The sequence below is a fragment of the Stigmatopora nigra genome, chromosome 16 (genome assembly GCF_051989575.1).
Source record: "Stigmatopora nigra isolate UIUO_SnigA chromosome 16, RoL_Snig_1.1, whole genome shotgun sequence".
In the NCBI taxonomy this organism is placed as follows: domain Eukaryota; kingdom Metazoa; phylum Chordata; class Actinopteri; order Syngnathiformes; family Syngnathidae; genus Stigmatopora; species Stigmatopora nigra.
Window position 1 is genome coordinate 2,268,448 of NC_135523.1, and position 13,123 is coordinate 2,281,570.

At 43.9% G+C, this 13,123-nt stretch overlaps 1 protein-coding gene across 1 annotated transcript; it reads left to right on the forward strand.

Annotated features, from left to right (window-relative positions):
- Positions 1-4,330: 4,330 nt before the first annotated feature.
- Positions 4,331-11,572, forward strand: smarcd3b (SWI/SNF related BAF chromatin remodeling complex subunit D3b). Its single transcript, XM_077736047.1, has 13 exons — positions 4,331-4,548; positions 6,400-6,602; positions 8,366-8,408; positions 8,938-9,060; positions 9,125-9,250; positions 9,413-9,508; positions 9,792-9,893; positions 9,958-10,119; positions 10,241-10,338; positions 10,397-10,532; positions 10,602-10,724; positions 11,283-11,384; positions 11,457-11,572. The coding sequence occupies exons 1-13, from the start codon at positions 4,471-4,473 to the stop codon at positions 11,508-11,510; spliced, it is 1,446 nt and encodes a 481-aa protein (XP_077592173.1). The 5' UTR covers positions 4,331-4,470; the 3' UTR covers positions 11,511-11,572.
- Positions 11,573-13,123: the final 1,551 nt, after the last annotated feature.

Genomic DNA, 13,123 nt, shown 5'->3' on the forward strand with positions numbered 1-13,123 from the left:
CCTTCACGAACATCGAGTTTTTTTGCACACCCTGCATTTTTAACACCCCCTCCCCAAAAAAAGAAAAAAAAAACAGACAGCCTCTTTGTGTCTGCTATTTGAGAATTTAGAGGAGAAAAAATAGTAGAGGTTGCACTGTTGAAAAAAAACCCTGCAGCCAGCACAGAGGGAGAGAAAAAACGAATGAGAGAAAAAAAAACGAAAAAAACAAGTGAGGAGGATAACAATTTGACGACACTCCCTGCCTGTGGTCATTTTTCATCACATCGACTTGACCGTGGCAGACCGCGCCTGCGCTCCTTCTCGCTTCGCTTTCCCCGGCGAGGATCCACCGATCCCGGCTGCGTGGCGCCTGCATCCCCGGCGAACTAACAAGTCGCCGTTTCAGGATGGGGAAGTGAGACACACTCAAATCTCGCTAGCTTTCTTTGCATATTTTCTAGTCTTGTTATTGCTGCTCTTTAAAAAAAAGAAAAGCCGCGAGGAAGTTGAGGAAAAAGACGTGACTGGACTGCACCGGACTGGACCGGACCGGACTACTGCACGCATCCGATTTTTGGTGCTGTTAAGCCGGCTGGAAAAGGACTCGCGTAGAGGATGGAGAGAAAGGTATGGGAGCGAATTTTCTTGTTTTTTTTCTATTTTTATTTTTTTTATTCTATGCTATTATTAGAACGTTAACGTCGTGTAAAGTACTCTTTTGCGGATTATTAGTGGGGATTTTTAAATGTAAAATGGTGGTGTTTTTTTGGGCCTTGGTTACAGCCGCATAGTGCAAGGAGGCATTAGTGGGGAATTGGGGATGTGGTTGGGGGAGAGATGGGGGGAGTCAAGTGAGGCGTGTTGGGGTGGGGAGAGGGGGTGCCGGAGTAGTTCGGAGTCTGCATCATCATAGCAGCCTCCGAGCCAGATTGTTAACCTTGACTGACGATGGGGAAACGAGACACTTGAACCCGGGGAAGGGGAGCCCGAGCTGGGCTAGGGAGGTGGGAGGAGGCGGCATGGGGGGTGCTGGTGGTCTTTTTAATCCTGTTATTTTATGGTTCTCCCATCTTGTGAAAAAAGTTTCACTAGAGCCGTTTTACTGTTAATTTCATCTTCACTTTACCACCTAAGATAATTTTTAGACATTTTTTGACATTAGCAAGTCTTAGTTAAGATAATAAACAAGGACAACTGGGCATTTTATCTTCATTACAAACAAAAGTAAAGAAAATGAAAGTTTGGTATGAAAAATTGGCTCCAAAAAACCTTTTACACAAATTTTCCCATCAAAACAATCCCTAAACTGCAAATAACATCTTAGTTTTATCGTAAAAAAACAGTTTTACTGTATTATTATAATTTAATGACACCCAACATGAGCCACATGCATTGTTATTGTTTTTTTTGTACCATGTAACAACCCTTAAATTTAAAAAAAGGACCCAACATTTTGTGGCTTTTTACCCTGAGCGGCCATTTTGGTTCTAATTCATCTAGTTTCCGTTCTTGCTAGCATTCCAGAAAGTCTGATTTTTATTATTTTTTTTGGAATAATAACAACCTGCCCCCATATTTTTGGTGACTCAGCTTGTTTAAAAAAAACAAAGTACGTTAGCATACAGCCACCTAGGAATCATTTTAGGCCTGGGCTCCCTTCCCAAAAAAGGAGGACGTCGCCATTAGCATGCGAGACGGCGTCCGTCCCGAGCTGGCTTTTTAAGGGAATCCGTCGAGGTTCCCCCCCTCCCCCCCTTTGAGTCGGGGCGCTTGAGTTTCCCCACCTGGAGCGTCAAAGCGAGCCTTTGTTTGCCGCTTTGGCTTTTGTGTTACTTTCAGGCCAAAATGGACAATGGGGGCATTTCCCTTCGTAGCGGCGCTGGAATGCAAACCTGCTCAATGGCGCTTGGTTGCCGTGGAAACAAAATGGCTTTCGGGGAGGGGGGACAACCATTGTGGTTTTTTTTTGGGTTGGAATATGAATGGAAATCCAGGTGTCTCCTACTTTGCTCATTTGGTTCAGTCTGAATTTTTGGAGCGCGTTTTGCTAACGTTGACCCATTTACATGTCGAATGTCGATAATGCGGGACGGGGCAGCCTATATTTTGGATGCGGATTAGCATCTGAGGGCTAGCTTTGCTGGAAAAATCAGGATAAAGTGATTGATGGATGTTAAAATTTGATGTCTAAATATATTTATATGCACATAATTGAAGTAAATATTGCAGGAGAAGGAAAAAATGACAATAAAAGCTAAAAAAAATACAATAAAACGTCAATAAAATCACAAACAAGACAGTTCTATTTATTTGGGTTAAAACATTCTACAGTTTTGTACATTAATTTCAACATGTTGTCAGTTTTTGAGCCAATGAATGAAACACCCCCATCTAGTGTTGTATCCCAGAAGTGCAATAAAACCAAGGCTATACTCGGGTTTCTCATGCAGACCATATTTAACATTTAGCGTTCCCTGTGGTCCAAATAATAACGCGGACTGGTCCGAATGGTTGGCAACAGATGAAGCCGTTGCTGTGGCGACGCCAAACAGGAAATGCCCCCAAGCAGGTGACGCTTTGTCCTCCTGAAAATCCCCTGGCCAAAAAAAAAAAAAAAACTCCCCGCCGTTCCTTTTCATCCAATGGCTGCAGTTTGTTATTGTGCTCACGTTCTGGGCCGCTTTTTTTCCGAGGGGGTCCCATTTGGGTTTTTCCAGGCTTTTGATGGCAATCCAGGACTTTCTTTTGTGGGTTTTTGTAAAAGAGTGAGAAGGCGGGCTGGGGGTCTCTTTTTCTCATGGCCATAACATTAGGTACACCTGCATCATTTATAATAACGTCTTTTGGACTAGTTTACAACACAAATACGATTATATAAAGCTTTTAAAAGAATTGGACAGCTCATTTTTGTATAGGTGAGCAGTGGAACATTTTATTTTGAAAGGTTAGGGGTCAGTCAATGAGTTAAATGAAGAATATAGAAACACTTTTTTCAAAATGGCGTCTTCGTATAAAATGGCGAATCCAATCTACCCAAACATTCCTTCCTAACTCCTTCAAACCTCACAATTTTCGACCCTATGAATCTTTAATACTTTCTATTCTGACCTAGCATGCATCCATTCCTTTAGCTCTTACTCCCCCTGTTGGCCACATGAGGGTATTACTCTTCTCACACGACCCCCACCAGAACATTAGCATTAGCTAGCGAGGGTCCGGCAAGGGCATACTCAACTAACGAGTGACTTTTCCCACTTCAAAATATTTAAAAAAATAATATAGGAAAATAGCTGCAGTACACATTTTTACTGACAGGTGTCGCTACAGAGTAAGACGAGTTTTTGTGGGCCTTATGCTAATTTTCGAATAGCTTGAAGAGGGTCTGAGGTTTTTTTGGGGTGGGGGGACATTTTGTCGCCATTTTCCGTGAAGGAAGATGGAGTGGACGGGGGTGACGTACACGGATCCTGGCCTCCTTTGTCATTGAAATATCCTTATGAATATTTCAGGCGTTGGATTTGACGGGATTGAGGGTTGGGGGGGAGGGACGCTTTGGTCTTGGAAAGAGCGCCAATGTGCATTTGGGGGCCAAAATCGGACTGGAAAATGCAATAAAATGCTTTGCAATTACATTTGGAATCATTAAAATAAGGTGGAAATTGTCCTGGGCAACCATTTTTTAACTCATTGACTGCCTGATTGGGTAATAGTAATTTCTGCATAGTGCACATTGTGGTAATTAGCATTGTAAATGAGTTCAAAAGTTTTCTTAGCAGACGTCCAATCCATTCAAAGCGTTTGTCCATCGGCAAAAATGATTGGACGCCAATCCATTAAACTACAAAAATATCCTCATCCAAACAGACGTCCAATCCATTCAGAGCCCCTCCCATTTCGATGTCTATCCCCATCCACGGTGTCCAAACTATCTTTCATTTTTTTGCGGGCGCACGCGCGACCTCCGACCTCCAACTCGGTCAACGCCAGACGCCCCCCCCCCCCCCCTCCTCCTCCTCGGCGTCTCCTCTATTTTTTTCCCAGCTTCCCCACCGCATGCCGCATGTCCTCTTATCTCAGCAGCGGAATGCAACGCAACAGCTGTGCGATGGGGGGAGGCTAGCTCAATCTCCCCCCTTAGTCGACCCCCACGGCAGAAAAGAGGAGCTGCCTCGCCTCCCTCTCTCTCTCTCTCTCCCTCTCTCTCTCTCTCTTTTTGGAAGCGACATTCCGAGCTCCTGAAAGGCAACTTAAAAGTATAGCGGACGCTCAGTGGGGAAAGGAGAGAGAGAGAGAGTGAGAGAGAGAGAGAGAGAAAGAGGGAGGAGGGAGGAGAGCCAGAAGGAGGAGGGAGGAGGAGGAGGAGAGCACAAAGAGAAGGAAAGTGGAGCAAGGGAGGGGAACCGGAGGCTGGCGAGGGAAAGACAAAAGAAGGAGCGATCGGCGGCGGTGGTGGCGGCGGCGGCGGTGGCGGCGGCGGGACCGCAGCAAATGGCCACGGAGGAGACGGCGGGGGGAGCCAGGAAGGCCACCAAGAGCAAACTCTTTGAGTTCCTGGTCCATGGGGTGGTGAGTGCCATCGCCCATTGCTTCGCTCGTCATTGAAAGCCGCCGCCGTCGCCGCCGCCGCCGTTGTCGTACGTGTGGCCATGTGAAGGTTATTGCCGGTTGACTCCCCCCCCCCACCCCAGACGGAGGGGATTGCGCCGAAAAGACCCGGGTCGGATGGTTTACCCATCTTTGGGATAGCGTTTTGGGGGGTGAGGGGATGCTAGGTGGGTTGGAGGGGTAGGGGGGTCATGGCGCTGGGGAGGTAGAGGGGGGGACCCCCGGCGTAAGGTCGGCGGACGTTAACGGAGGCCAGGCGGCGCGGAACAATCGCTCCATTCATGTGCGAAATGTCAGGTCGGGGATGTACGCGCGGGACTGTTGGTGAAGTGCGTGCGCATGTGTGTGTGTGTGTGTGTTTTGGGGCAATGTGTGTGGGTTTTTGGGGGGTTTGGATTGGCAAAAAGTGGTATTAAAAGTTTTTAAATGACAAAAGAATACTTTTTGGGAGGTAAATGTCTTTAAAATGGGTTTGGCCAAAGTACTGTTATGTTAAAAGCTAATTTAGCGATTTAAGCTAACTTTTAGTGGCTATTGTATAATGATTATTTAAAGATATTTTACTACCCATAACATTGTATTTAACAATGATTATTATTGACAATTAAACGTTGGTTTGTGGACGTCGACGAGTTAAAAATAGCCAAATAAAAGACGATTTTGAGTGGGCGGGGCTTAAAGCAAACCATCACTTTAAAAAAATCTCGTCACATGTTCAAAGTCCTCAAAAGTGACGACATTTGAAGCGGCAGAAAAAAAAAAACCAAGAAGCGGCGTACGGGTTGTTTTCATCCTCCTCCTCCGCTTCCTCGCTAACCCCGAACCCTCAAAGCCCCGCCTCCCCCCAGGCCGGCGACGTGATTGACAACGACGCCTGTTCGTTCTTCAGATCAGCTCCATTTTTTGTCAGCGCCTTTGAATCCGAGTCGTCAAAAAAGGCCGTTTTTAGTCGCGTTTGGTGATATTTTTGGGCACGTAAAGCCGCCGCCCCCCCACGGTTCGCTTGTTTTTGCGCCACGTGACTTTGTGGACAGTCTAAAGATCGCGGGGGGACTTTGAAAAGCGCAAACATGACGCCAAAACAACAAAAAAATTGGACGTCCCACCTTCTACCAAAAAAAAAATCTTCTAAAATGGCTAATCTGGCTAATTTAATGGTTATTTTTGGGTGAAGTTGATGAAAAATGGCCATTTTGGGTCAGGGCTTTACTTTTTTTTACAAATCTAATCCCCTAATCTTCAAAAATCTTCTTGTGGGTGTCTTGGATTGGAGCTCCTCTTGGATTTTGCTCATTTTGTGGGTCCGAAATGATGTCTAAGACCACCAAACTTGACGCCATGGGGTGGAAAACTTGTCAAGGGTGATTTATTTTTCCGTCTTCTCAAGGGAAAGTTGGTTGTCCATCAAAATACGAGTCCTGGAATTCCCCCAAAATGAAAAACATGTCCTTTTTTGCCACTTTTTGTGCATTTTATCACTTTTTAAATGAACTGATTACTTTTCCAACCCTTTGGGGGCCATGTTAGGAGTCCATCCAAGTAATTTTGAAAATGGCCGACTTGGGTTTTTCCAGGCTTTGTTGCTGCGGCTCAAACTCGAGCCAAAATGTCCGACTCCCACCACAGTTGCCCATTTAGTCCGCGCAGGTTCTCTTCGGGACGCAGCTGTTACCGAGGGAGGGGTGGGCGGGCGCAGGTGAACGCCCCCCGCCAGTTGTCGCCGGGCGTCAAGACGGATTTGAACGCGTGGTTTACTTTGGCGCCGCCGGGTGGAAAAAATGAGCGCTAACGTCACGGTTCTTTTGTCATTAGCGTCCCGGCGTGCCATCCGGGGCCAGGATGCCCCACCAGGGAGCTCCCATGGGCCCCCCCGGCCCGCCGTACGGAGGCAACCCGGCGGTGCGACCCAGCCTGCCTTCGCCGGCCATGGAGGCGGGGCGAAAGAGGCCCGCGCCATCCCAGCAGGTCCAGCAGCAGCAACAGCAGCAGCAGGCCGTCCAGAGCCGGACCAGAAAGTGAGTTACGATGGGGGCGCCGTGTCGCCCCAAAATGGAGGCGCTAGTTCGGTCGCTCAATTACGTTAGCATACGTTTAGTAGCTTTTTAGCATTTTATGGCGCCGAAATACTTTTTTTTTGTGTTTTTGGCTAAGCATGCCACCAAGAAAAATCTTATTATTCCTAAATTGATCCTTGCAAACATTATGACAATCCTAAAAATACAAAAAATACCACAAATAAATCCAATTTTCTTTAGCAATTTTCCCGACTTCCGTTTGTCTGATTTTTTTTTTTGGCCTTGAAGTGGCTCGTCAAGAGAAAGCCGAAAGTTGCCCGGCAACGGCGTTGCCAAGTCGACCGCATCCTGCCTTTCCATCTAAATTCTCCAACGTCCAATCAATTTGGGAATGGGAGGGGCTAACTAGTACTCGGTCACCAACAGGTAGTCTGTCGACATCATGGACCCGAAATGTCCACCAAAAATGTCCACTTTGCCAAAGTCCAAGCGACTTTTACCCTCAATTTGGACCTTTCCAAAGCCCCGCCCCCAAGCGCCCTCCCCCTAACGAGTGACCCCGATCCCCAGGAAGCCGCTGGGATTCCCGGGAGCCAGCGAGATGGCGGCCAGGCCGGCGGCGGACGCCAGAGAGCCGCAATCCGATCCCTCGCTCGGATCCAAGTAGGACGCTCGCCCGTTCTGCCGCATGTCCCCCCCCCCCCCCCCCCCTCTGCCACCGTCCCCCTGCAAAACCTGGCAACCTAAAATCCCTCCCCTTATCACACTGGCACAAAGAGCAACAACAGCGCCACCTATCTCCCTCCCTGACTCCTCCCCCTTTTCCCGAATGACAGGATTTGACACGCCCACGGTAGCTTTAGTGGTGGCTGCATGTTTTGGACTTGGAGCATGGCATGATGGGAAAAAAATGGTTCCAATTCAAGACTAGTGGCTTTTAGGAGGGTCAAATTAAATGTCCTACCGTTTTTTTGTCCTGCGGCGTAGACGTTGATGGCGATAGGCGTCCAATCCATTTCACCTGGAAAAACATCAATTGACAGTTAGATCAATAGTTATTATATCAATATGGTCCAATATAATCATTAAAAATTGCCAAAAATAACATCTAAAAATGTATTTTTTTTCTATTATACTTTAATTTTGTTTTGGTTGGTTTTAAAAAAATGTTACCTGAATTATAATAAGATATAATATTTAAAAGAAATGTTCAAATATTATGTACCAGCACCTGTATAGCATTTATAAACACAGTATTAGCTAATGCTAACATAAAACATTTCTAATGTATAATAACTACTTCCCCACAATAAAAACAAAAATAAAAAATACATGATAAACCCACTGAATACATCTAAAAATCGTGACACCCAACAAATGAAAAGCCAAATATCCCAGTCCCCCAAAATGGGACGCCTATCACAGCTGGTCAACTAAAACTAGCTTTGGTTCCCGCATAAACCCCCCCTTAAAAACCCACACAAAACTAACCAGTTTTCCGACATTCAAACGACGTTAATCCCCATTTTTTGGACTCAACTGCATGAATTTAATGCAACAACAAAGACCGGCCAATGACGTGCGGCCATTTTTTTCCGTCCGGATTCTCTCCAGGTGGACGTGGTGGTCATTTTTTGGGGCCGTGCGCAGCTGGGACGCTGGATGTGGCCCAGCGTTTTAGCAGATGGGCCGGGCGCTACGCTAACAGTCGCCATAGTAACATGCTCCCCTTTTTTTCTCTCTTCACTCTTCTTTCTCTCCAGTGCAAAGAGGAGGAAAATGGCCGACAAGATCCTGCCGCAAAGGGTGAGGCCATTTTTCTTTTATTTCACATGACCGTTGGGGACAATGGAGGCATCCATTTTTAAAGCCTTATTTGTATTCTAGCTGTGAAGGGATGGTTTAAATTGACTGGCTGCCATTTTGAGAGATAGACATCCAATGCATGTGACGTGTTCAAAACAACGTGGCTCCTTTGTGGGTTAGTTTTCATCATGGGTCCTTGAGACTTTTTTGTGCATCCGGTTCCGATGGACATGTCCACCAATTTTGGTGTCAATCGGTGAAAGGGGTGCCGGGGGCTGATTTTTTTTCTTAGGCCCATTTCTATGAAATAGAAATGGAATGGCTCCTTCAAAATAAAATAGACGACTTTCTGTTCGTTTTTCGGCATCCGTCCTAGAGACTTTTTTGTGCATCTAGTTATGATGGAAATGTCCACCAATTTTTATGTCAATATGTCAAACGGCCTGCAGGGGCTGTATTTTTTTCCATAATGGCCCAAGCATTGTTTTTAAAAATGACCATAAATGAAGCCCCGCCCCCACTTTTTCAGATCCGCGAACTGGTCCCCGAGTCCCAGGCCTACATGGACCTCCTAGCATTCGAGCGTAAGCTGGATCAGACCATCATGCGTAAACGTGTGGACATCCAGGAGGCGCTCAAAAGACCCATGAAGGTAAAACAAAAGCCTGTTTGGCTCCCCTTGCCCCGCCTTACATCTTTAACCCCGCCCACTTTAGCAACAAAAGCGTAAACTGAGGCTGTACATCTCCAACACCTTCAACCCGGCGCGGCCCGACGCAGACGACTCGGACGGCAGCATCGCGTCGTGGGAGCTGCGAGTGGAAGGAAAACTTTTGGATGACGTAAGTAAGGCCGCAAAAATGCGAGAGGGGGGCGGGGCTAAAGCTGTTCTTTACATTAGCGCCGGGGAGCGTTTGCAAAGTTAAATTGGGCACGAGAGAGCTGAAATGGAGTTGGATTTTGGTGGATTTATTGTGGGTTTTTTTTGTTTTTTTTTGGTTCAGCCGGGAAAGCAGAAGAAGAAGTTTTCGTCCTTTTTCAAGAGTTTGGTGATCGAGTTGGATAAAGATCTTTATGGACCGGATAACCACCTGGTGGAGGTCAGTAAAATAAATAAAATAAAATAAAAAAAGGTCAAAATGAAAGTGTAAGATAAGACTATTTGACTAAACTCCATTAGCAATGTTGCTAACAATAAATATAAAATTAAAACTAACCAATATTTTTGTATTTATCAATATACTCTCCATTTGTACATTTTTTTTTAGTAAAATTGTGCCTCTACTTACAAAATTGCCTCCAAAACTTTTTCCATAACTTGAAAAATTATTAAGTAGAAGTATACTTTATACATAAATAGAAATTAGTGCTTTTTCCCCCTAGTGGCATCGCACTGCCACTACACAAGAAACAGACGGCTTCCAGGTCAAGCGTCCCGGAGACGTCAGTGTTCGCTGTACTCTGCTGCTCATGCTGGACTACCAGGTAAGAACCACCACAACAATGGCTAACCATGGCGCTAACTAATAGCTAAACGCTTCCCCTTTAGCCCCCCCAGTTCAAGCTGGACCCCCGACTGGCACGCCTACTGGGAATCCACACACAGACGCGTTCGTGTATCATCCAGGCGTTGTGGCAGTACGTCAAAAGCAACAAACTGCAGGATTCGCACGACAAGGAGTACATTAACTGCGATAAGTACTTCCAGCAGGTACGCCCATATCATTAGACAGACCCAAAAATAAACAGTCATAACAAATACATCAATTGCAATGGAATGAAACACACCAACCAAAAATGTCAATAATAATACTGATCTCCATTTTTTTCAGATCTTCGACTGCCCCCGCCTGAAATTCTCAGAGATCCCCCAACGTCTGACCAACCTGCTGCTGCCCCCTGACCCCATCGTCATCAACCACGTCATCAGGTACCATCCAAAATTCTCGCTATTTGTCCCACATCAGTGACCAGAACCCCCCCCTTAGCGTGGACCCCAACGACCAGAAGAAAACAGCCTGCTACGACATCGACGTGGAGGTAGAAGACCCCCTAAAAAGCCAGATGAGCAGTTTTCTGTTGTCCACCGCCAACCAGCAAGAAATAGCCACGTTGGATAACAAGGTGAGGAAGAAAGGGATAGGCTTGGAAGGCCAAGAACCAGAACTGAATAATTTTCTTGTTGTGGGGCAGATCCACGAGACTATTGAGTCCATCAACCAGTTGAAGATCCAGAGGGACTTTATGCTAAGCTTCTCTCGGGATCCAAAAGGCTACATTCAAGACTGGCTCAAGTCACAAAGTCGAGATCTCAAGGTTTTTTACTATTTTTTCTAAATAGATTTAAAGAGGCAGAAGTGGGGTAAAAAAAAAAGAACTGAAATAAACATTGAAGCTGTAATTTAAAAAGACAAATGCGGTATGGTCAAATATAAAAATAGATCAAATTAATTAAAGAGAAAAAAATATTTAAAAAAAATTATAATAAAATGAAAAATAATAATATTATATATTAATTAAATACATGATAGAAATTAAAACATTCTAAAGTGAGGAAAAAAAAATATTTAAGAAATGTGATATATCAAGCTATACAATTACAAAATAAACAGTGACTTATTTAAATCCATTTTTAAAATTAAAACAAATTTAGAATGCAAAGGAAAAAAAATGTGCACATACTACTTACTATACAAATAAAATAAAAGTACTCTACCACCATTACACAAGTACAACAACAATAAACCCCCTGTCCATTTTATTCTAAGCTAACAGTCCTTTAGCCAAACAAGCTGAGCTCCAAATCTACCCATAAAGGCCCAAAATGTCTATTTTTCCTTCTCCCTTCTCAACTGTCCACTCCTTTTGTCCCAGCTGATGACGGACGTGGTGGGCAACCCCGAGGAAGAGCGCAGGGCGGCGTTCTACCACCAGCCCTGGTCCCAAGAAGCCGTCTCCCGCTACTTCTCCTGCAAAGTGAGCCCTCCGTCCAATCACTATAACCTCTTTTTTACCCCCAAAATAACCACCTACTTTGTCCACATTCAGATCCAACAGAGACGACAAGAACTGGAGCAGGCTTTGGCGGTCCGCAACACTTAGACACGCGCGACTACTTATCCGCTGTGGAGCTAAATAACCAAAATATGAAGGGTTCCGAGTTGAAATTGAAACACTTGACATATACACATAAATAATGACATTTTTTGTGAAAAAAAGGGAATATTTGAAGTATTAGTGCCACTGAGACTGGATTTGAGTTTTGACTTCCGCAATCAAAAGACTTCCAAAGTGCGGCGTTATGCAAAAATTGCGGTTTCCAAACTCCTCGTTTGCCAAAGCGTTAAAAACGGACGCAAAAAAAGGTGTTTTTTTTTGTCGCGCGCCAGATTTTTTTTTTTACTTTTTAGTTGTCGTGTGATGATTTTCACGTTAAAACGTGCTCGTTACGCTGTGAAAAAAAATGTTTTTTTTGTTTATTTTTTGAATTGGTTTTGTGTCAAAAGAGCAGAAATGTCGTCATTTACAAATTTACGTTACAATTGGGTTTTGTCAATATCCTGTTAAAATGTAAAAACTCACAGAGCAACGTTTTATTGTGAAAAATCCATTGGGAAATTTCAAAATGTAGCAATTTTTACCGTTTTTAGGGTACGTGTCACCACATTAAAAATGTCCTTTTAAATTAACTTTTTTTTAATTCCACATGAATTTCATAAAATTTAAATATTTAGTTTCATTTAACCGAATGCGGAAATCAATCTTTTGCGTTTTAACCAATACAAACTTAATCACATGACAAACACATTTCTGCTGTCAGAATTTATATCAAAACAGTCAAAACAAGCTAGATTTATATTTTATTTGATTTTACTTTTCATCTATATGCTATTATAGCTAGCTCGAAAACCCAGGTTTCATCTATTAATCATCGAAAGATGTGAATGTAAATATAGTTGCACCAGAAGTACTTTTCATGGACTCAACATTTTTTTTAAATGAAGGATGACACTTACCTTTTAAGTGGGCGTTTTCCATGTAGTTTTCTGTTGCAACATGGCTGACGCTCTTTGTTTTTGTTTTTGCACTGTGCTGTAAAATTTCTGCCTTTTTTATCTTTCACAGGCGGAAAATCACATTCACTCTTCTTCACTTTGGCCTATGCATGTTCTGTGAATCAAACAATAGATGTAAATATATAAATACACACATACACATGTTAAGGGTCTTGGAGGGTCAGACTCAAAAGAAAATGACAACTAAAAATCCTTATATAACTTTAAAAAATATTTTCTGCAATATATTTGTTCTTTGGTAATCAAATACAACTGAAATGCCATTATGAGTTTTTATCTTCCAAAAGAAACAACTTTATCCTGGTTTGTTTACATTTTTGTCACTTTTTATTTTCATTTAAGTGTGACCCTCTTAACAACAAAAAAAGCCTTTTGTAAGTCTTCTGCCAAAAATAACATAATGAGCAACCAGCAAAGCAGTTTAACAGTGTTTTTTCTTACCTTGGTCAATTTAGAGTGGAAGACTTAGTCGTCTTGTAGTTCATTTTCCAATAGTTTGTAGTCATTCGGCTGCTTTCTAGCGCCGTGCTGTGGCGTTGAGCGGACTTGCAGCATCTCTTGACAAAATGTTCTCCAACGTGTCTGCTCGCTCTTGCATGTTTTTCCTTTTCTAAGCGAGGCTGCTTTTCACTTGTGTTT

Excerpts from the sequence above, each read along its gene's own strand:
- smarcd3b (XM_077736047.1), top strand. The coding sequence starts at position 4,471 with ATGGCCACGGAGGAGACGGCGGGGGGAGCCAGGAAGGCCACCAAGAGC. Across the intron at positions 9,251-9,412 it reads AAGGAAAACTTTTGGATGAC|CCGGGAAAGCAGAAGAAGAA; the intron begins GTAAGTAAGGCC and ends TTTTTGGTTCAG. Across the intron at positions 9,509-9,791 it reads CGGATAACCACCTGGTGGAG|TGGCATCGCACTGCCACTAC; the intron begins GTCAGTAAAATA and ends TTTTCCCCCTAG.